Source organism: Aulonocara sp. 'chitande type north' Nkhata Bay, linkage group LG6 (genome assembly GCF_057382095.1).
Source record: "Aulonocara sp. 'chitande type north' Nkhata Bay isolate Kocher_YH1m ecotype deep benthic linkage group LG6, A_spYH_male_GT1.1, whole genome shotgun sequence".
In the NCBI taxonomy this organism is placed as follows: domain Eukaryota; kingdom Metazoa; phylum Chordata; class Actinopteri; order Cichliformes; family Cichlidae; genus Aulonocara; species Aulonocara sp. 'chitande type north' Nkhata Bay.
Genome location: NC_141349.1, coordinates 15,930,783 through 15,951,995, shown reverse-complemented (window position 1 = coordinate 15,951,995; position 21,213 = coordinate 15,930,783). Strand labels below are relative to the sequence as shown.

Below are 21,213 nucleotides of genomic sequence, written 5' to 3'. Positions count from 1 at the left end.
GTCAGCACTTCAGGTGCCACATTAAGGTGATGTGTTTAATCATCAGTTCAGCCACTGGTCTGCCCTCTTCACACTCAGATGTAACAGTGTGCCTCGAGATGTTTTGGTAGCAGACCAGTCAGCTCGCAGGCGAGGGCCAGGTGTGTGTGTTTGACAGCGTGAGTGCATTGGATGGGAAGTGAGCATTTAAAGGCAAGGATTTGCAGATTTTTAGGGTGTGTATCATCTTCTTCTCGAGTTTATGGTGTTTGCAAAGTTCCAGCGTCAGATGAGAATCTAATCGCAGAGGCGGACAGGTGTGTGTGGCCGCAGGGAACCTTTCGACAGTGCCGCGAACGCTCAGGATGTCTAACTCCACCATCAGCTTCTACGCCCTGTCGCAGTCTTTCAGCTTCTCAGACATCATTGTCATTGCGACCTACTTTCTTCTCAACCTCGCTGTTGGCATCTGGGTAAGAATCGAGAGGCGTGAATGAATTTGTGCCGTTCTACTAATTCAGCTCGTTTTGGATGTTTGTGCAAATCAGTTTGTGTGTCAGTCCTCATGCAGGGTGAGCAGAAACACACTGAGTGGATATTTCTTGGCTGGGAGGGACATGGCCTGGTGGCCGGTGAGTCCATCTGACATTAACTGTGGAAATAAAGCGTGACCTGCAATAAGTTGATTTTAGTTTTCACAGATGGTAAAAGTGATAGATGTAGGCTACACTGACTTTAGGAGATACACAACTTTCTGGGTAGATTTGTTCTGTGAATCAAGCATCAGTAAACAATTGTATGGTTCTTACAGGCACTTAAAAGGGTGGATTTTTTGTGTGTGGGGGTGGGGGGATAGAAAAATGTAGAAATCAATTCTCCTTGTTTTACTAAAATTCAGCCACCCCTTACAGCTAAAACTGTAAGGCCAAGCTGGGTTCTGAACTTAAGAGAGACTTGGTAGACTTATGCTTAACGGAAACTGTTTCTCATTAAGTAAATAACAATGTGATGATAAACACTGACGTTAATGAGGCTACATGAGAAATGAAAGAAGACAAATGCTACAGTTGCAGGTTTAAAAAAAGAAAAGTTTTGAACCCTCTGAGAAGATTTTCCATCATTTTGAGCACAAGCATCAAGTCCACAAACTCTGCATGTAGGTCAGGTGTTTGCAGCAGAGTATTTCTGCAGTAAAACCTCCAGACCTTTTCTTCTGTCTTGCACAGATTGGATCGTCTCTCTTTGCCAGTTCAGAGGGCTCGGGTCTGTTCATCGGTCTGGCGGGGACGGGAGCTGCCGGAGGCATCGCTGTCACCGGCTTTGAATGGAATGTGAGAAACACAAAACCGCAGTCAGAGAAACATGCGTGCTCATCAAAACAATACGAGATGCTGTTTTGTTGTATCTGTTAATGGTGATTAAATGCATTGTGGCATGGAATGAAGCAGAACAAGCCTGCCAATCCTTCAACAACTTCTCTCTTTTGTGGTGTGCTGACTAGACAAAAGGAGGGGGGGGGGGGGGGGGGGGGCATATGACATTTGCAGCTAAATAAAAATAACATCAGTTGCAATTACCTGCTTTACAACAGAAAGTTTACCTAATATGAACATGGCTGTCTAGACCACAAAAGTTTGTCATTTCAATGTCTTCCTCTCTTCAGCTGTAACAGGCAGCTTACAGCAGGGGGCAGCAGCAGCATAGCTGTCCTATGTGGACGCAGAGCATGCGTCTTAAATAAAGAGACCTGTGAGCTGACTCTGGCGGATTTCTCATTAAACCCCTCTGTTTTCTATCTGACCCCTTCTCCCCAGGCCACCTATGTGTTGCTGGCTCTAGCCTGGGTATTTGTGCCTGTCTACATCTCCTCAGGGGTTGGTCGGCACACACAAACACACACATGCACACACACTCACACAGGTACCCATCTGCTTGTTCAGGCTGGTTCTGCAGGTACATTTTGGTGCCAGGAGGCTTTTCCCCAACAAGGATTCCCCCGCCTTGTAAATTCCCCAGAAGGGTGTTACTGCACAGCACTCACACACACACACACACACACACACACATCTTAGTACTCATTTTATTGTTTGTTGGCACATATATTTAAAAAAATAAAGTCATAAATACAGTTGTGAACGTACTAAACTTCTTCATAGTCGGTATCTTGAATCCATCCAGAGTTTTCTTAAGGAAATAGGTCACTGGACATAACTCGCATTTTTTTCCTCCCCTTTGGGTTATTTATCCAGCCACATCAGGGGTGTCAAACATAAGGTACAGGGACCAGAACCCGTCGGGAAAGATGGCCCACTGAACAGCTTTGGAAAATGTTATGGCGTGCATAGATTTTGACCTGTGAGCTGTGTTCTCATAAGTTTTACAACTTTTCCTACTGATCCCACAACCTTCCACAGAAATGTCTGTTTCTGCAGTAGTTAAAAAAAGACAGTATATGCATTTTTATAATTACAGTCTGGCCAATGAACTACCAGCACCTTTTCTGTAATTTGCACATTTATCACAGTTTCACTGGTCAGACCCACTGCAGATCAAAGTGATCTGTGTGTGGTCAGTGGTATAAATAGACTTTGACCTTATTGATCTACCCGTCCTTTTTTTGTACAAGTCACTTAGGGTTTTTTCCCCCCCCCCGCACATCTTGTGATGCAATTTCACAGAAAAGGGAAGCTGGCAGCTGAGAGCAAACATCAGTAGTGTTTACTTCCTGTCACATGCACAAATGTTTTCTCCCAGACAGCTCACACTTTCTTCTACAGACTGATATTGCATTATCACTGAAAAATAATCAAAATGGCAATATGAGACTATCAGGCCATGAAGAAAAATATATAGATTTTGTAGCTTTTGGGATAAATTGTCTCTTAAAGTATGCCTCCTCCGTGTAGCTGTGGCACGCTGAAGATGTTGAACTGTCTTGTGTCCAGATCGTGACCATGCCAGAGTATCTGGGACGTCGCTTTGGAGGAGAGAGGATCAGAACCTACCTGGCTGTCCTCTCGCTGATGTTGTCCATCTTCACAAAGATTTCAGTATGACTATGTGGCACAAACACACCTACATACAACCCCATCTGACTGTACAAGTGTCTCAGATGTGAGTTCATTTGTTTGCCAACATCGCTGACTGGCATGTTTCTCTCACCAGACTGACCTGTACTCTGGAGCCTTGTTTGTTCAGGTGTGTCTTGGGTGGAACCTGTACCTGTCTACCGTCCTCATGCTGGTGGTCACTGCGCTCTACACCATTGCAGGTAGATATGAAAGTGCATTACAATTCGCGTTTTTTTGCTCTTTTAAAGAATTTCAACAATTCTGATGAACGTTAATTCTAATATTTTATTATGCAAACAGAAATCCCAGAGACAAACATATTGCATATTTTGGAACGTAAGACTCGGCACTTGTTTGTTTCTTTGCGCAAATAAAATCTCTGTTTTTCAGGTGGTCTCGCTGCTGTCATTTACACAGACACCCTCCAGACGTTTATCATGCTCGTTGGTGCAATTATCCTAACAGTTACTGGTATGTGCTGTTTCATAAACACAAAGTATTGCAGGGCCAATTTGCAGAATCAATATCAATCAATAATTGTTCAACAGCAGCAATAAATGTGCATCCACAGCTTTCAATAAGATTGGTGGCTACAGCCAGCTGGCCGAGCGGTACAGCAGAGCGATACCAAGTAAAATTATTCCCAACAGTACCTGCCACCTGCCACGGCAGGACGCCATGCACCTGTTCAGAGACGCCGTCACCGGAGACCTTCCCTGGCCCGGGATGACTCTGGGGCTCACCATACTGGCCACATGGTACTGGTGTACCGACCAGGTAAGTCTGGAAGGACGAAATTCAAATACTCAAGGTGTGAGGATCGATCTATATACTGGTATTGGTATCAGATTGATACTTTATTTGTATCTTCTGAGTACAGAATTATTGCTTTTTTTAAGAATTTTTTTTTCACCTTTTTGTGTTGACTGACATTATTCAGGCAGGTGTTTTTGTTCCTCATAGATCCCTTGTGAGTTCCACAAAGAAGCATTTGTGAAATGCCATTGTCGTGTTTGCTGAGGAATTTTACATTCTTTTTGTTGTCTTTTTAGTCTTGGCGGGGCTGTCAAACACTTGTCATGAAGTCACTTCATGCTGTTTCCCAGTTGTGCTCAAAGATCTGCATTCTGAAGCACATTTCTTTTACAAACCTCAGTGTGTTTGGCTCTATTTATCCTTTCTAGCACGCTGACTAATCTCAAGATTGAGGCACTGAAAAGCACGTCTATACTAGGATGCTGCTGTCATGCTTCACTGTTCCCGCACTTCACCATAAGAAAAGCATTAGACAGGCGCTGAGCAGTGGAGACTGCAAGTTTTGTTTCAACGCACTGCCATGACCTCCACGTTTCTGCTGAATAACTAAATTATCAAGGTCTACACACATTGGAAAGGATGTTTCTGATGACAGTTTGGTCTGCCATAGCACAGGGTCTGAATACTTATAATACTAGTTTTTTAAAGAAATCTGAGAACATGTTTATCTGCTTTAACTGTGGGTCATGGAGGACTTTGAAACTGGACTATGTTTGGAGAGCCACTCCAAGAAGCTGAATTCCATTCTGGTCAATATTAATTTGATCTCTTTATGAGCCACAACACTCCCAGTTTCTTATGCGGCACTTTGGAAACTAGACTTTGTTCCGCTAGTGTCACTGCATCCTCAAACCTCTGCAAAAAGAATAAAGGCTGGGCTCTGCCGTGTTGCCCAGATGCTGATTGCAAGCCAAACCTCAGCTCCAGGCTACAAAAATCCCTTCAGAAAGCAAGAAGCTACAATTATATTTTTCTGCAAACCAGGAAGCAAAAGCAAACATACCTAAAAATACCTCGGAGTGTTCATTCACAGTCATTTACCCTGGAATATTTCCTGATCAGCTGTCTGGGTTGTCAGGCGCTGTATGCTTGAGATAATATCTTTCATTTTTAGTAATGATATGCTTCCTTCAAATATTAAGATGTTTGTACAATACAGTGGCATTTTTAAATGAACTAATGCTTTATGTGAGCTAGTTGAAACAAAACAATGGGACAAATTTAACTGTCTTTTTATTTACAACATTACAACTTTTGGTCCCATGTTTTTCACACATGTTCATACATCTGCAAAGGTAATCAGGGAAGTCTGCCAGTGATTTCAAAGCAACACCCTCTCACCATCAGCAACCAGTCCCCATGATATCAACACTAGAGCCTAGAGCCTGCATGTCACAGATACACTGCACGGTGCGTGACATGGGTTGGCTGAAGAGAATCACAGCTGACCAAACACAGTACCATATCTTAAAAAAAAACAGATCACTCATAAATCAGTTGCAAGAGTGCATGCTATCTTGTTTTGCATGTTGTAAACACAAACACCTGATATGTTATTATCAGAGTTTATTTCCGCACAAACACGTCAGCAAACTTTCTTTTTGGTCAGTCACTCATTTGAAACCACCCAGAGATATCAGAGTAAAGCAGATCTTGTAAGCTTTGCGTCGCAGTTTCCAAACAAAAAGAGGATTAAAAACAAAACAAAAAAACAACACATCCCACAATGAAGCATTAATGTCCTCACGTTCCCTGACCGGCCCACAGATCTACCTGACAGGCTTATTATTCTGAGGTGCTTTCTTCTGCGGTGCTCCTCCTCGTGCTCTTAAGTGTTTAAAAGTGTTAATTTTTGAGAAAGAAACTCCAAGTAATCCCGTCTGGTTGGCTGGTGGCTGTGGTGACGTGTGGGCTTCCTTCTTGTAGCCGGGACTGTGTCGTCTCGGTGACCGCCCGGAGCGGGTCTCTACGCGCAGCTGGGCCGAGTCAGGCTGGAGCATTTGGCCCTGCCAGTAGCGGTAACCTCCTATCACTGGGCCAGCTGCTCGGGTGGGCCGATGATAACTTCCTGGTTTGGCGATAACTACTGTTGGTCCTCTCGCTCTTGCATCACGACCCGGAGATCTAGAGGTCTGAAACAACTAAGCAGAAAGAGCACAGAGAGGGAATTAAAACTCTAAATCCTCCATTATTCTCTAAGGAGTACCTCAGGGGTCAATTCTGGAGCCACTGCTATTCATTATCCATGTTTTTCTCTACTGTTAACAGGAAATGTTACTATTTATTATATTCATTTATATCTTATTACACCATATGTTACCTGATTATGTCTTATGGAAATATTTTTAAGCACCTTTCTGTGTGTTTAGGTTATCGTACAAAGGTCCCTATCTGCTAAGAACATGAGTCATGTGAAAGGAGCCTCCATCTTTGCCGCCTATCTAAAGATGTTGCCCTTTATCTTCATCGTCCTCCCTGGCATGATCAGTCGAGCTCTCTACCCCGGTGAGTGTACACGAGCGTGGGTGCTCAGTCGCTCATGCGCACAGACACGCAAATACCTTTTAAATTGGAGGGGAAAAATATGTCATGTAAGCATGTACCGCAAGCAGGTAGGGACTTGCTTTTGATACCACTGATGAGACACACCTATTTTGACGTGGGTTACATAAATGTGTGCTTTTCCAGTAAGTGCTGCATACTTTTGGACAGCAATCACAATTTCTGGGAATTTCAGCAGTGGTTTTGTCAGTGATTACTCATTACGCATTAAAAACGTTTAAAAGATTAAGCATTGTGTCATCTAGGGTAGAAACATCCCTAATGGATTAAGCTGTTTTGTCTTTTCTTTTTCTTTTTTTAATTGAATGATTACGCGACTCATCAATATAGCCTGACACTGACATCTTTGTAAAAGAAGATATTCAATATAGATTATGCAGTAAAACAGTGTGTTCTTGTTTTTAAAAAGCTTAAAAATGTCACTTAAACTCTTGGCAACACTTTATAGAAACACAAATACATTTACTTACTGTTAAAAAATGAAAAGATAATAATTCATGTTTATTGTAAAGTGGTAAATTATGTTTATAAGGCTTCATTTTAAGTGGTAATAAATATTGAAAAGTGAAGCTATAAACATTATATGGATATCTGTCACAAAGCAGTTTGTATTGCTTGCTTTAAACCGTGCCTAAACAGGCGTGCGGGTTGGCAACAGAGTAAATCACAAGACCGGAGAGGAGAGAAGTGCACGTCCTGTTTCACTCACGGCTTAGTTTTGTTTTCATTGGCTGTTTGGTTTTCTTTTGGCACTAAGATCTACTTAAAAAATGAGATTTAAAAAAATAAAAGTTTGAGTCAAAATACACTCCTCTCTGAAAGACTACACCACAGGGTAACTGAGGTTTTAAACTGTGACTTCGAGAGGTTCTTCCTGAGCTTTCATATGTGACGAATGTGAAGTGAGTCCAGCAACAACACCTTGTGTGTACATCTGACAAAATGTGACTTGACACTATGAAAATGAGTAATGAACCTTCTATTACAAACTCACTAAAGCTTCATACTACTTGGTAATCATGAACAAATAGAACTTTTTTTTATATATACTGATGCATGGTTCGGGTGAAAGAGAGGGTCAGAAGGTCAGCGACTCGATCCCTGACTCCTCATGCTTGTATGCATTCTTGGGCAAGATAGTGAACCCCAAATGACCTCTAATGCATCCTTCTGTGTGTGTGTGTGTGTGTGTGTGTGTGTGTGTGTGTGTGTGTGTGTGTGTGTGTGTGCATGCATTGATAAAGTGCTGTATGGATGTGTGTGTGTGATTTCCCATTTTTTGATTATTTTAGCATCACTCGAGCAGTAATACCGAGTGCTCACCTGTCCTATGTGCCTGTGTGGGGAGAGGTGCTCCTGTCTGCGCAGCTGCTGTGATTGGCAGATGAGAGCAGCACTGTCCTCTGATTGGTTGGGCTCTCGCAAGTCCAGCATGCTCTGTGAGAAGCGGGCCATCATGTTGAAACCGTCTCCTTGGCGTTGTCCTCGGCCGGACCCTGTTGTCACTCCATTGGTTAGCTGGTTATTGGACTCTGGCTGCGTGCAATCGTAAAACTCCTCATCCGATGCTGTGGAGTTACTCGAGGGTTCGTCATTGACCGCTCGGTCACAGTTGACCTTGGTGCTGTCTTGGCTGTCATTATCGTTGCTCCCAGAGTCCTGGTCATTGTCCTTTGACGTTAAGCGGCCACGTATCAGGGTCACCTCTTTCTGGGGTCTCTTTTTCTTAAATGAGCCTTCTAGACTCTCCAGCTGGTCCATTTTTACCAGAGTGACCTGTGCTTCACCAGGTTTCTCTGAGGAGGCAGGTTCTATGAGCAGCTGCAGGGTGCGGCGTTTAGGAACAGGAGGTGCTACAGGTTGTGTCTGTGGAGGTTCTGCAGCATTTTCTGTTGGCTGTGAATCAGCAGTAACACTAGGTGGTGAAGTGGAAGTCTGTGCAGCTGGTGTGTGTGCATCCTGTGCTGGGGGTGTGTTGGGCTGTTTAGGGGAATCAGTTTGGTCTGTGTTGGGAGCTGCGGGGGATGGGAGCTGTTTGTTAGTTGGACTCACAGGAGTCGAAGGCTTCAGGCTTGTATTTGCAGAGGGGGTGTCAGCTGATCCTGCAGCTTTTGCAGGATGTGAAGCAGGCTGCTCAGTCTGTGCTGGCTGTGAAAATGGTGAGCTGAAGCGTATAGCCTGACTAACCTCAAACCTCTCCGACCTCTGCAAGTGAACCTGATTGGCCCGCTTATCATCCCTGATGTTGATAAAGCCAATCACGTCACTTGGTGGGTCTGGCTCAGGCCAGGTGGGCAGGTACGGAATCAGGTATGCTTTCTCCAGATTGGCTAATCCTGGATGTATGGGTGGCTCTTCAATAACGCCCTTCAGCCGTGCTTTCATCATCTTTAGCCCAGTGGGATTCTGGGAGTTTGAGTTCTTGTTGCTGGAGTTCTGGTCAGATGAAGTGGGACTTATGTGGGTCCCCGTGGTGACAAGAGCGTATTTGGGGTTGATGAGCTTCCTGGCAACAGAAGCCGGCACAGGTGCAGGAGCCGCCTGAGGGAGAGGGTCAGGTACCGGCTCGTCTGTCATAGGAACCTTGTTGAGTGACACGCCTCTGGACGTGAGGTAAAGCTCCCGAAACTGGAGGTCAAAGGTCTCCACTGCCTGTCCTGTGATCACAGTGATGAGGTTACGGTCCAAACGAGACGAGGACCAGGTAAAACTGGAAAAACACAGAAATGGAGAGAAGTCTCAGACGGGACTTCAATGTTTTCTTTGCACATTTTTTTTCCTACCAGCTCTATTCCGGTCCTGTTTATCACATCTAAACTCCTTCTTCCAAGTCACAGCTCCCACTGAGAAAACAGAAATCTGAGATTATAATAGTTTAATCATTATAACACGCTTTTGTACTCTGATGTAATGCACCACATTTTGGTCTTTGATCACATTGCATAAGTACTCCTCCTCAAATTCCTTCTAACAGATCCAGTCTCACATTACACCGACATTTCAGTAAAGAAGCAACTATAAATGACAGTAAACGGTAAGGATAACACACCTAATTTTCAAAATTTGCTTTGGCCGCTAACAAAACCGTATTGTGACTGTTATGACATGTAACTGCTGGCTCCAAAGCAAAACAAGCAGAGCAATGGACTTTAATATACTTCCCTTACACTCCGTCAACATCTTTAGCCTGACACCGAGTCTGCATTTACTCTGTAATTTCAGCTGGGGAGGGGAATCAATTTTCCCCAACAAATCAGTCTGAATCAAACTATTTTAAGCCAACACTGATCCGCTTGTTTCTCAAAACACAATTCACTAGCCATGCCTCACAATGCATAACAACAAGCTGACAGTAAAAAAAACCCCATTCGATTCATGTCACACTTCCGGAGGAATCAGGCACCTGGATCAAGTGGATTCAGAGGTCAGGACCCTGACAGGTGAGAAACCACGATAACCATCAATAATGAGAAAAGCTGGGGTACAGTGGCTTTAAGCAGTTGTCCACATTGATGCTACGCTTTTTGTGTTATCTTAGCAAACACAGAACAGCAATCACTCTCCGTGTAGCTCTGTTTAGCTCTTCACCACAAATGGTGGTCAAAGGCTCCAGCATGTTCACCAGTTAGTTACTAGCTCTGTGTGTCTTGTATGGAATGCATGTGTATGACTGATTTATTAAGGCCATTTCCTGCAAGCAGCTGCATGCTGCATGCTGCAGCAGGAAGGACTGGGTAAGACTAAACCAGACCAGTAAACCTGCAGGTCAGAAAACCAAAACAGCGAGCTGAAAGGCTCTAAAGCCCTCCACAGAGGTCATGGGAAATGCACGGATGCCTGTTTATTTTTGAGTGGAAAAGGTCATGCAATTAACGGCTAATTTAAAATATGTAATTGTGCAGATTTAGAGACACAAATGAACGCTGCTCACCTGTAGGAGCCAGAGATGGCTCTGTCTCCATCTACCAGAAGAAACTTCTGGCTCAGAGATCCACGCACCTTCTGTGCCGATCGCGTAAAGAACTCCACGCCTCCACAACAGCGTACGCGCAGGTTCTGCACATACACATACACATACATAAAGGGTTAGTGCTTGGTAACCAAAGCCTCTAGAGGGTTTAGTGCTGATGGATGGAAAGGTTTCAGTGAACAAAGGGCAAAATAGAGGAAACAAGAGAATGGAGAGGCAGAAGAGAATGCGTTTCCTTGTTACTCAAGAGCCGGTGCTCAGCTTTAATACCTCCATAGTCTCCCACTGGGTGCCTCTACAGGTTAGAGCATAGACTTTCTATCTACGTACGTGCATGCCTGTTTGACACACCCTGTGGTGTTTGTGTTCGGCTCTGTGATAAGGGTGTGGTTGACAGGCTGAGCGTTACCTCGTAAGTAAACGCTGTGTGTGAAATCTCACAGGGGACATTAACAACGGGAGTGATGGCGCTCACAATAACGGAAGAGATGTCAGATAAAAAAGAGACTGGCAATGCGGTAAATGCCGTGAGGAAGGAATAAGGAGAAGCGAAAGGAAAACATGTTACAGAAAGTAAAAAGTCTGTGTGGTTTTATTGCCTGCAGCATAGACAGGAATTTAACTGCCGTCGTTCTGGCCTCCAGTCCAAAAAAAATCCCCCGTGAAACTCTTAAGTATTTTCTGTTACTGCCTAGACCAGTTCAACTCAACTTAAGAGAGCCAGAGAATAACAAAGAAAACCAAGCTATTGCAAACTAGCTGCAGCATGCACCTCACAAATACCTGCAGGCACAAACCTGGCAACCTACATCAATCATGGGCCGCCCAAAAATGTTCCTTTGTATAGTGACAATATAATTTCAAAAAGGTGTCTTTAATAACAGATGTTTTTTCCAATCCTCCCCCTCCCCATTACTGTATACTTATTGGGCGTACCCTTCTTTATAACTAGCCCAGCAAAACATCATCCATGCGTACATGCATGTGACTGGCAATACAAACCTTTAGGTGTCCACGGTGCATATCAGCTCTGCCACACATGGAAAGAAAGCAGGGCACCGCAGCCATGTCGATGATTATGTACACAGGAATCTTGCGTTTGTAGGCCGCATCCATCAGGTCTCGAAAGATATCCACATCTGTAAACACATCCATCACCACAGCTATCACCTAAAAAAAAACAAAAAAAAAAACAGCACACATACACATAGAGGAAAACCACAAATGTTAGTTTTAGTGCTTCCTGGTCTCTGAGGGTGGGTTCTATTTCAGCTGCTTTTATCAGCGATATTCAATCCCCAAAGGAAGCTGGGAACACAAGAAATTTGAGCATAATATTCCTGTAGTTTAGAGCCTGTTAGGAACAGAGGCTGTTTTTTGGCAGAGAGGTGATAAAATGTGGGTGGACAGTATGTGCTGCGCAACGCTGCAACAGTAGAGACAGGCGGCTCTCTTTATGTGATCCAGCTTAAAGATTACGTTTAAAGCAGCAGCATTAGGTAGACTTTGGAAAATGATGATAAGTCTTGAAATTTTTCATGTTTTTTGTATTACGTTTATTGTGAAAATACATGTGCATTGAAAACCAGCCTTTCTCTTTGACACTAAGTCTGATTCATTTAAGCCTCAATGTTTCTTTTGTCGCTCAGGTGCAAAGCTGGACTACTGCATGAACATGTACCAGCATTTATGGATGTGACAGGAAGACTGCTGGCATGTGACAAATTCAGTGATGTCAGGGCATTTCCCCCCCCCCCACTTTTTTCTGTTCTCGTGTCAAGACAGGACTTGTTTTATTTAAACTATAATGAAGGGAAGCGGGTTTCTGAGACGGGTCTGTGGCAAATTATGAAATGAAGACAGAAAGGTGAACTGAACTTGGAACATGTCCAAAAAAGTCAGGCTAACATAATGTGCTGTGCTCTGCATCATAGGTGGCAACAGACAAATATTAATAACAAGATAAAACGATCATGCAAACAGCAACAGCCAACAAATAAATAGATTGATAGAAGAGTTATTGTCATTAACAATTAATCTTAATTGCCAAAGTGTTTTTCAGATGAGGCACAACAGTAATTTCCTGTCAGACCACTAACTGATTACTCGCCTAATCATTTTAACGCCAAGCAAAATCATTTTTATTAAGTGCACAAAGTGATTTTTCTTCTTTGCTTTAATGTGATGGTGAAGCATTGTTTTGAAACTTGCGGGTTTGTGGCAGTGAACTTCTTTATACATTCACTGACTGGAGAAATATTGAAAACAATTATTCACTGTGGTGCATTCACTGACAGCACAGAAAATGCACTCCAGTTTTTGATGAGTTGTTAATGCGGTTTCCTGTTGCTGCGTTGACTCAGTGCTGTGGTGCGTTTCAGGTCTCTGTATTATGCTGCTCGCCATGAATTTGTACTCAGCTAAGATGTGTTTTGTCCCCCACATTTTGGCTACATGAATGGAGGAGTCAAATAAAAACACCTTGCGATAAAAATCCAAGCATCAAATCGCGAATATTAACATAATTCAACATAAAGAGGTGAAAAAACAATAAGCTAACTGGTTAATTCTCGTCACTGTGAAGCGTTTCTGTTTTGGTGGAGAACCTCTAAACTCCATCTTCTTCTCTGCCTACCTTCTGGGCTGACGCAATGCTCTTCCGCACCACTTCCTTGATGTGCGTGTGCCCCTCGGTTGGAGGCTGTGTGTGCACGGTCACGCGCGTGACCCCTCGGTATGAGATGGCCTCTGGCCAGCCTAGGTCCAGCTCTGCCACGGAGCCCTCAGACCGGTCCGGCCAGTACTCGAGAGACACCTCATCGTCTCCGGTCTCTTCCCAGGGCCCCGGAGTTGTGTTTCCTGGCCCTGGCGTCCCGGGTTTCTGGAGATGCTCGTAGCCGGGCCTGTATGCTTCCGCCGTGTGTACAATCCGCTCCAACTCCGGTTCCGAGAGGAACTCCCGGACGCCATGCTTGCTGATGTATTCCGTGAACGCGTCGCGGCCCTCGACGATGAGTGCCTCGAGGGCCAGCCGTTGGTCCTCGCTGTAGAAAAACTCCGGTTTGCTCTCGCTCACGCGCCAGTTGACGTGGTGATCGTCTAGACACTGGACCTGAGATAGCGCCATGACCCCCAGTAAACCCGCCGGTCAGTAAATAGTTAAACACTGAAACCACTCTGACCCACTTTCCACTCGTCCGTCCGGGGGTTCAAACATGGAAGAAGTGCGATCTGTCATTACGGTCCATTTCGGGTCCGCGTGACCGGGGACAAACCAGACCAGTGGCAGATATTTTCATCTGAGGCAAATAAACCGCTATCAGTTCCTCAACCCGGGCAGGCTCCAGCTCAGCCCTGCTCTCGGGTTACAGATATCTCTCTCTCTCAGGTGTGGTTGGAACAAAGCCCCCCTCCTCCACGCCCAGCGCCACGCCTTACACCTGACAGGAGCCGGAAAACTGCGGAAAGCTGCGGCCCGGCTCGGCTGCTTCTCCAGCCTCGGGGCCCGGCAGACACGGAGAGAGACGAGCAGCTGTCTGGGTGGATGAGTGTGTGTCTGCCAGTGAGTCAGTCTAAAGCGGAACAGGCAGTCGACACAAAGAAAGAAGTCATTAGTCCTTCGGTAAAACTTTTAAACTGTGTGTGACTCAGTCTGACTGAGGCGCTGACGACTCACTTTTCCACTTTTTCTTTTTTTTTTGTTGTGTCGGAGCGCGAGCCTGAAGCCAGAGGTGTACAGATGTTCAAAGAAAGGAAACTTCCCGGAAAGAACACAAAGCAGTCTTCGCTAACGTGGCGGTACCGAGCCTCTTTACTTTAAAGTGTCGCTGCAGTCACACGAAGTTCGTCCAGGTCCAGCAGACTGTGTGGCGGAGCCGCCGGCGAGTGTCTGACCCTGGAATCCGGCAACGGAAGCTCGGTGTCCGGGGGCAGAGAGGCGGAGTGTCCGGTAGTTGGTTAGGAAAGAGAGGCATTAAACTCCACCCTCCTGCCAGCACACAGGGGGAAATCTTGTTCTTCACCCCAAATTAGAACCCTTACGAAAGCCCGTGGAGCTAACCCAAGAGGCTATAACAAGTTATACAATATATGATTTTATTATTTGTGTGTGTGTATATATATATATATATATATATATATATATATATATATATATATATATATATATATATATATATATATAAAACGTGACTACTCTGTTTAAGCTTATACTTTCACTATTCATTCATTTAAATGAACCTAAAAGTTAATAGTTATTCTACTGTTATATCAGTGCAGGCTTTTTCCCCGGTTTCCTGTGATTGCTGCTTATCCACGGGTCTCTGAAAGGTAACGCTGAAAAACAATAGCTTTATCAGGGTTAATATATAACATTAGCCAGATAGAGAATCAAATAGGTCACCCTTTTTGCGCTTTTTAACATGTAGCAGACTTGTGAAAATGAAATGTGTCTCAGGTCTCCTGGATGTTTCAGCTGAGCTGTGGGTGGTGATTTGGGAAAAATTATTGAGTAGCTTTGATGAAAGACTCCAGTCTTACTGGAGCCAATGAAGCTGGAGCGTGTGTAGCTATGTAGTGTGTGATTATGCATATACATGTTAAAGTTTGTGGCTTTAATATATTCCTTTCCTCATTCTCATCTCACAAGGCTACACAACAAGTATCCAACATTTGGTCATGATGCCTCTGAGCCAACTCAGCTGTTTGTGCAAACACTTTTCCCACAGATAGTGTTTCCTAGTTCCTAGCTGCACAATGGATGGTAACTCGAAAAGGATTTTATTTTTTTTTACTGAACAGGCAATACATTTGAACCCATCTAGCTCAGACTGACCCTTTGAAGTACCTGGAAAGAGTCATTCCAGGAAAACTCAATCAATGCCGTCCACCTGACCCAGAATCAGTTGTTTGTTAGATTTCTTTTAACAATAACAAATTGTCCATATTTAATAAAGCCATGCCAAGTGTAACCTTCTGTTTAACTTTATAAGTATAAATACAGGAGCTAGACACATGAAACTTTCACAGCTGAAAACTACGTTTAAATTCTGTTTTAAAAAATCGATTTTACATTGACCTCAAATGCCACAGTCTGAAGCCATGATCTAATTTTTCTATAAACAGGTTTGAGCGTGAACATCATGGGACGCAGTTTTAATAGAGAAACTCCACCAGTTTAACATCAGTGACATAAGTTGACAGAAACCTTATTTGTGCATGGATGTTGTATCTTTTTTCTGATAGTTCACTGGAGAAAACTTTTAAAAAGTCCAAGGGTCATATCAACACATGGAACAAAGTATTGGTTTTATCTACAGTTTGACCCCAGCCACATCTTCTACTCATGATTTCTACTAAATAACTTTGTCATTTATTAAGTTAAATTGGTTTATGGCTATGAAATGAAGAAACAACATTCACATGCTCCATGTACAGGAGCTTGGCCACATTACACTGATCAAACGGCTTTAGACCCAGATTTTGACAGTGCCCTGGATCACAGAGGGTCTCAGGATCAGTGCATGCTATGAGAATGAGACAGCTGGATGGGCAATGCATCAACCACAAGGGTCACAGCGATTAGATGTGTCCGCTCTAAACTTCGGTAAGGTGAGTAAAGGGACATGCCATCTTATGTCACAAAGAAATTTGTCATCAGCTAAACAGGTAACGAAGCAGCAAATTGCAAAGCAAACCAGTGGTGTTCAGGGTGGTTAAAGAGGTAGAGCAGTGGATACTAGCTGGCTACTCCAGTGTGACTGTGAATGAGGGTTGTAGGTAGTTGGAACAGACACATTTGAATGCTTTCACATGGAACAACCCTGAATCTGCCCTTTAGTACCTTTCGTGGGACTTAAAGGGAACAAACTTGAATTCTGGATGAGAGGAAAAGTCACCTTCACCTTCCACTCATGCACACAACTTTTGACTATGCCTCCATGTTTCAGACTCTGTAGGCTGTGTGGATCCAGAGGAGTGTGTGCGAGTGTGTGGAGCTGAGGTTGGATGCTCCAACATTGCTTTCCCCAAACTGGTCATTGAACTCATGCCAAGCGGTGAGAATGTGTTTTTTTTCCCAAGCAGCCACACAACACTTTTCAGGTGTTTTCACCTGCATCTGAGTGTCTGCGTATGCATTTTTGCAGGCCTGCGGGGACTTATGATAGCTGTGATGATGGCCGCTCTGATGTCTTCGCTGACGTCCATCTTCAACAGCAGCTCCACGCTCTTTACCATGGACATCTGGAAGAAGCACCGGCCACGAGCCTCTGAGAGAGAGCTGCTGCTGGTTGGCAGGTGTGGCACTCATGTGTGAATGAGCTGGAGGTTGATTCATAAAGAAAAGAGACGCGCTGACACAGTTTGCCTTTGCCCCAGGATTGTGACCGTGATTTTGGTGGTGGTGAGCGTGGTCTGGATCCCCATCCTCCAGTCAGCCAACAGCGGGCAGCTGTACGTTTACATCCAGTCGGTGACGAGCTACCTCGCTCCACCCGTCACTGCTGTTTTCACTCTGGCCATCTTCTGGAAGAGGACCAATGAGCAGGTAGCACACTGACAATCAATATAATAAAGTTACAGCTGCAACTCGAAATTACTATTTTGTCTTTCATTCATGATTTTTCTGTGACATGATGAAAATAGCAAAAATCACAGCGGTTCAATTACATCATGATGTAGTTAAAAAAAGCTATTTTATTCCAAACACACTTACAACACAGAAAGAAAAGACATCTGTAAGTTGTTGTTACACACTGAAGGAAGCTTAACCCTCCATCCCGGATACCTGCCCTCAGAACATTCTGGACTTTTGAGGTTTTCCCCTGTTTGCTCTGTTTGTCCTTTCACTTACACCGTAACGGCTGCATAGTTTTATTAGCCTCAAATGGGATCAAGCTGTGTGCAGCTCTCTCACACACACACATGCGCACAGAGTGCTTGGTGTGGTGTCCCTTGTGTGTGAGCTCAAAGCTGTGTGTATCAGTAATTCACTTCATGAAGTGTATTGTTTATTGCTTCCTCTAGAGGAGCCGGAGTTCTCACTTTAAACAATAAAAGTCATTGGTGATCTTTGATAACAGACTGTGAGCGACAGAGGCCTGCTGTGACTGTCACAATTAAAACCTGCAGAATGAAGTGCAGAGGAGATGAGAAGGAAAGCCATACTGGGTTAAATCTGATATCATACGTGTTCAAGCGTCGATCGCCAGCAAGTAAAGACCAGTCCTCTGGATATTCACGATCCCTGTTTTAATAGAGCACGTCCTGGGTGTGTCTGCTCTCGCTGCTGGCACGTTGTCCACAGACTGAAAGAAAGAGCATTTTCTCAGGTTTTTCTAATGAACAGGATTTCCCTTCCCTCTTACTGTGAATACTACTTCCCCTCCAGCTCAGTTAAGCTGCACAGAATCTACTTTAGAGGATTTTTATTATTTTGTGTTTGCAGTGAAATCGCCTGGGGTTACAACATGAGCTGGCAATCACCAAGCAAACACACATTTGGTGATTTGCAGGTCAAAGGACATCTCTGTTACGTAAAAGAAAATCTTATCCACGTCGGCTCACTTCGTTGGCCAAGGCTCAAATATCTCAATAGCTTCTTTAAGTTTTCCTCTGGCATCATAATCAGGCAAAACATGGATTAGAAGAGCACTTTAGGTTAGTCGCCAGCATTGATTTAGGCTCTTCAGTTTTGTTTGCTACTAACATTACACTACAGTGATAATAAATACTGTTGGCCATCAGTGCTACCCCTCAAACTAATAGCAGGTGCGCCAATTTGAAAATCCTAGGTGAAAATCCTTCTTGAAATATCCCATACGTCACCTTGTTCTCAAGTTATTGCATACACGAACTTGTGTGTCCACACCACCCGCCTGCCCACCCAACACTCCCAGTAGGGTGATGACCATTCCAGATTGGCCTTTTTTTAGCCAAAGGGTAAAAATGTGGCAGAAAAAGTTTGTTAAATGACCTCAGTCTCTGAAACATTTAATCCCAAAAGTGAGCCTATTAATAAACTGTAGAGATAAAAGTACTTGGCCACCTGAAGGAGCTGCTCAGACATGGAAACCCATGCCATGAAGCATGAATCCTTAGACCAAACCAGTGTTTGTAAAGGCAGACTGCCTTTACAAACACTGTGGCAATGGGACTCAAAACACCTGAATTCAAGGATTAAGAGGCGTGTCCCAATACTTTTGTCCATATAGTGTCTCATATGGTGTCTCTGTTTCTTTTCTATGTTACCATTTCACTTTAGACCTATTAAAAGGTTGTTATAAAAGGTGAACTACATGGTTACACAAAAGCTGTGAGCTTTGTATGTTTGGATAAACACAATAAAAATATAAATGATATTGAATCACGGGGTCAAAGGACACACATTACAGCACGGGATGAGTCACACGCTGAGCAGCATGACACTGTAGATTGCAAACAATCGAAAGTGTTTGCACAGGAACACAATGTGTGTTGTGTTCAAAGCTGGGCAGTGAATTAAGCTCATAAAAATGTCAGCTAACCTTGTAATTACTAACACAATATCTGGATCCTAGTTAGTATCTGTGCATGTTACATTATAGGAACTGTACATGTGAGGTATGTCTAAAAAATAAGAACAGGTGGAATGAAAATAAAGGAAAAATAAGATCAGATATGTTCTCTGTGTGTGGCTACAAGGCAGTTATTTTCAAACTGCACAGATCACATTCTTCACTGAAGGCTGAAGGAGTCGGAGAGTGATCTGTGCCTCTCTGCGTGTTTGTGTGTATTAACAGTAAGTGAGAAGTGAGTGATGTGACGATGACAAATTATATCTCTGGGAAAGTGATGACATTAGCTGAACGCACCCATGTGTGGTTCACAGTTGCCTCGGGAATGAGACACATGCTTCCTGTCCAATTAAATTCAGCTACTCGGCTCAGAAAGGCATGTAATCCAATCTAGGTGTATTTGTGTGATTTTTAGGGCGCCTTCTGGGGTCTGATGGTGGGTTTGGTGGTCGGCGTGTGCAGGATGGTGCTGGAGTTTGCCTTCCCTCCTTCCAGATGTGGCGTTGAGGATTCGGCACCTGCGGTGCTACGTGGTGTCCACTACCTCCACTTCGCCATTCTGCTCTGTGGGCTCACGGCAATTGTGGTTGCCGTTGTATCGCTGCTTACACCACCGCCCACTCACGAACAGGTGTGCACACATGGATACAATAGATAATACGACTATGAGGGAAGTAAGCTTAATCAAGTATGGTCTGTGTCTGGTGGGGAAAACACTCTGTCACTACAGAGAATTAAACAGACTTGCACTCATCTATAACATAGAGTCTGCACTGGGGTTGCTTTAGGAAGGGCGTCCGCTGTTATACTCAGCCAAAACAAACAGGCAGCGCATGCTGTGATGATCTCTCATAAAAAGGGGGCAATTGAAAGCAGCTTTTATCTCTAGCATCAGATAATCGTGCCTATCTGCATCGTCCCTTGTTTACAGCTTGTGATAGCACGTTATACGCACATGCAATAAAGATCTTATACATTTTTGCAAAAAATAGCAAGTGGGGGTAACTTTTGAAATGTTAAAGTCAGGGTGTTGTCAGGGTCACCTCATGTCAAAATGGCAGTAGAGTTTTACCTGGTTGATAGTGAATAAATGAAACTTTCTTGGTTTTGCTTCTTCGATTTTTCCCAGGTGTGTAACCTGACCTGGTGGACAATAACTGAAGAGCCAAAAAGAGACATTCCTCTGCAAAAAGTGTCCTCCATCAGCCACCGTAGCTCCCAGGGTAAGTTTGTCAGCAGTCACGGGGAATAACCAGCTATCATGTGAAAAACAAGTCATTCTCACACACACACACTGCTCCTGTTTTTGAGTAACTTACTGTGTCCGCTCTGTGTGTGTGTGTGTGTTGCAGACTCTGAACCAACACGGCGGGTGACGACATGTGGTCAGAGGGCAGGACTGTGTATCTCAGCAGTACGGAGATCAGAGGAGACTCCAGCTCCCAGAGTCCCCAGCATTCGAGAGAGCGTGTTGTGGTCGAGGTTCTGCTGTTTCAACGCTCTCCTGCTGGTCAGCATTAACATTTTTCTCTATGCATACTTTGCCTGAGGTGAGGTCAGATTTAACATCTGGCCTCAGCTGAACTGTAGTCCCTCCAACACGAGCTGGAAAGTGATCCCTCTAGATCCAAGAATGTGAAGAAACAAACAGGTTTTTGCTCAGATTTCACTCGAATCATTAAGACATCGACTGACAGTGTAAAGCCGGTAGATGCCGGTGGACAGCACAGCACACATATCTATTAAAACAGTTACATTTAGATAATAATGGAAATAAAATGTTGAAGTGTGTGGATTATAACAAACCAACAATAAATAAAAGGACATCAAATATCACCTTAAATTTAAAGCTTCACAATATGCAGTGAGAGCACATCAGTGTGGTTCAGGCTCTGCATGTGACATAATATTGTTGCCTAGAAACGACATGCTCAGTGTTGATTATTTAGTTATGTTTAGAGCTTTGTGTGAATGTTTGCACTAAATGTTCTTTTGATTTAAAATTTTATTTACATGATTTATGAATTTTAATCAGAACTTCTCACACATGACCTAAAGCTGTTATATTGAAGTCTTTACCAATGGAAGCAATGGAACAGTGAGTGTCGCTCCAAATGCATCCCAATGAGAAACAATGAGAAATTTCATGTTCATTTTATCAGTAGTAATATTTCCATGTGGTCCTGTAATCTTTTTTTCCAGGTGATATCAAAACTGAACTGAATGATGTGTGCATAAAAAGATAAAAAAAAAACGGAAG

At 43.7% G+C, this 21,213-nt stretch overlaps 2 protein-coding genes and 1 long non-coding RNA gene across 4 annotated transcripts; 1 reads left to right on the top strand and 2 right to left on the bottom strand.

The window, feature by feature from the left end:
* Positions 1–134: 134 nt before the first annotated feature.
* On the top strand, positions 135–21,191 carry slc5a10 (solute carrier family 5 member 10). The gene is made up of 15 exons (XM_086295215.1): positions 135–452; positions 540–611; positions 1,206–1,310; positions 1,794–1,853; positions 2,925–3,029; positions 3,145–3,250; positions 3,441–3,521; positions 3,622–3,827; positions 6,236–6,371; positions 16,347–16,454; positions 16,545–16,695; positions 16,777–16,945; positions 19,369–19,584; positions 20,083–20,176; positions 20,306–21,191. The coding sequence occupies exons 1-15, from the start codon at positions 345–347 to the stop codon at positions 20,500–20,502; spliced, it is 1,914 nt and encodes a 637-aa protein (XP_086151341.1). The 5' UTR covers positions 135–344; the 3' UTR covers positions 20,503–21,191.
* sack1gb (scaffolding CK1 anchoring protein Gb) lies at positions 5,083–14,382 on the bottom strand. 2 transcript variants are annotated; one of them, XM_086295214.1, is made up of 6 exons: positions 14,075–14,382; positions 13,034–13,970; positions 11,401–11,568; positions 10,360–10,484; positions 7,752–9,138; positions 5,083–6,007 (listed from the first exon to the last, which is right to left on the bottom strand). In XM_086295214.1, exons 2-6 carry the CDS (start codon positions 13,523–13,525, stop codon positions 5,636–5,638), a joined length of 2,544 nt encoding a protein of 847 aa, XP_086151340.1. In that variant the 5' UTR covers positions 13,526–13,970; positions 14,075–14,382; the 3' UTR covers positions 5,083–5,635. The 2 variants fall into 2 exon arrangements, with proteins under 2 accessions (XP_086151340.1, XP_086151338.1); XM_086295212.1 differs by having other exon boundaries at positions 13,034–14,382.
* LOC147327535 (uncharacterized) lies at positions 14,546–20,487 on the bottom strand. Its single transcript, XR_015129854.1, has 2 exons — positions 20,026–20,487; positions 14,546–17,705 (listed from the first exon to the last, which is right to left on the bottom strand). It is a non-coding gene; the product is annotated as an uncharacterized LOC147327535 (long non-coding RNA).
* Positions 21,192–21,213: the final 22 nt, after the last annotated feature.

Coding starts and splice junctions, on each gene's coding strand:
- slc5a10 (XM_086295215.1), top strand. CDS start 345: ATGTCTAACTCCACCATCAGCTTCTACGCCCTGTCGCAGTCTTTCAGC. Junction 3,522..3,621: donor AATTATCCTAACAGTTACTG/GTATGTGCTGTT, acceptor GTGCATCCACAG/CTTTCAATAAGATTGGTGGC. Junction 6,372..16,346: donor CAGTCGAGCTCTCTACCCCG/GTGAGTGTACAC, acceptor TCCATGTTTCAG/ACTCTGTAGGCTGTGTGGAT.
- sack1gb (XM_086295212.1), bottom strand. CDS start 13,525: ATGGCGCTATCTCAGGTCCAGTGTCTAGACGATCACCACGTCAACTGG. Junction 11,569..13,033: donor GCATTGCGTCAGCCCAGAAG/GTAGGCAGAGAA, acceptor GTTTTTTTTTAG/GTGATAGCTGTGGTGATGGA. Junction 10,485..11,400: donor TGCACCGTGGACACCTAAAG/GTTTGTATTGCC, acceptor GTGTATGTGCAG/AACCTGCGCGTACGCTGTTG.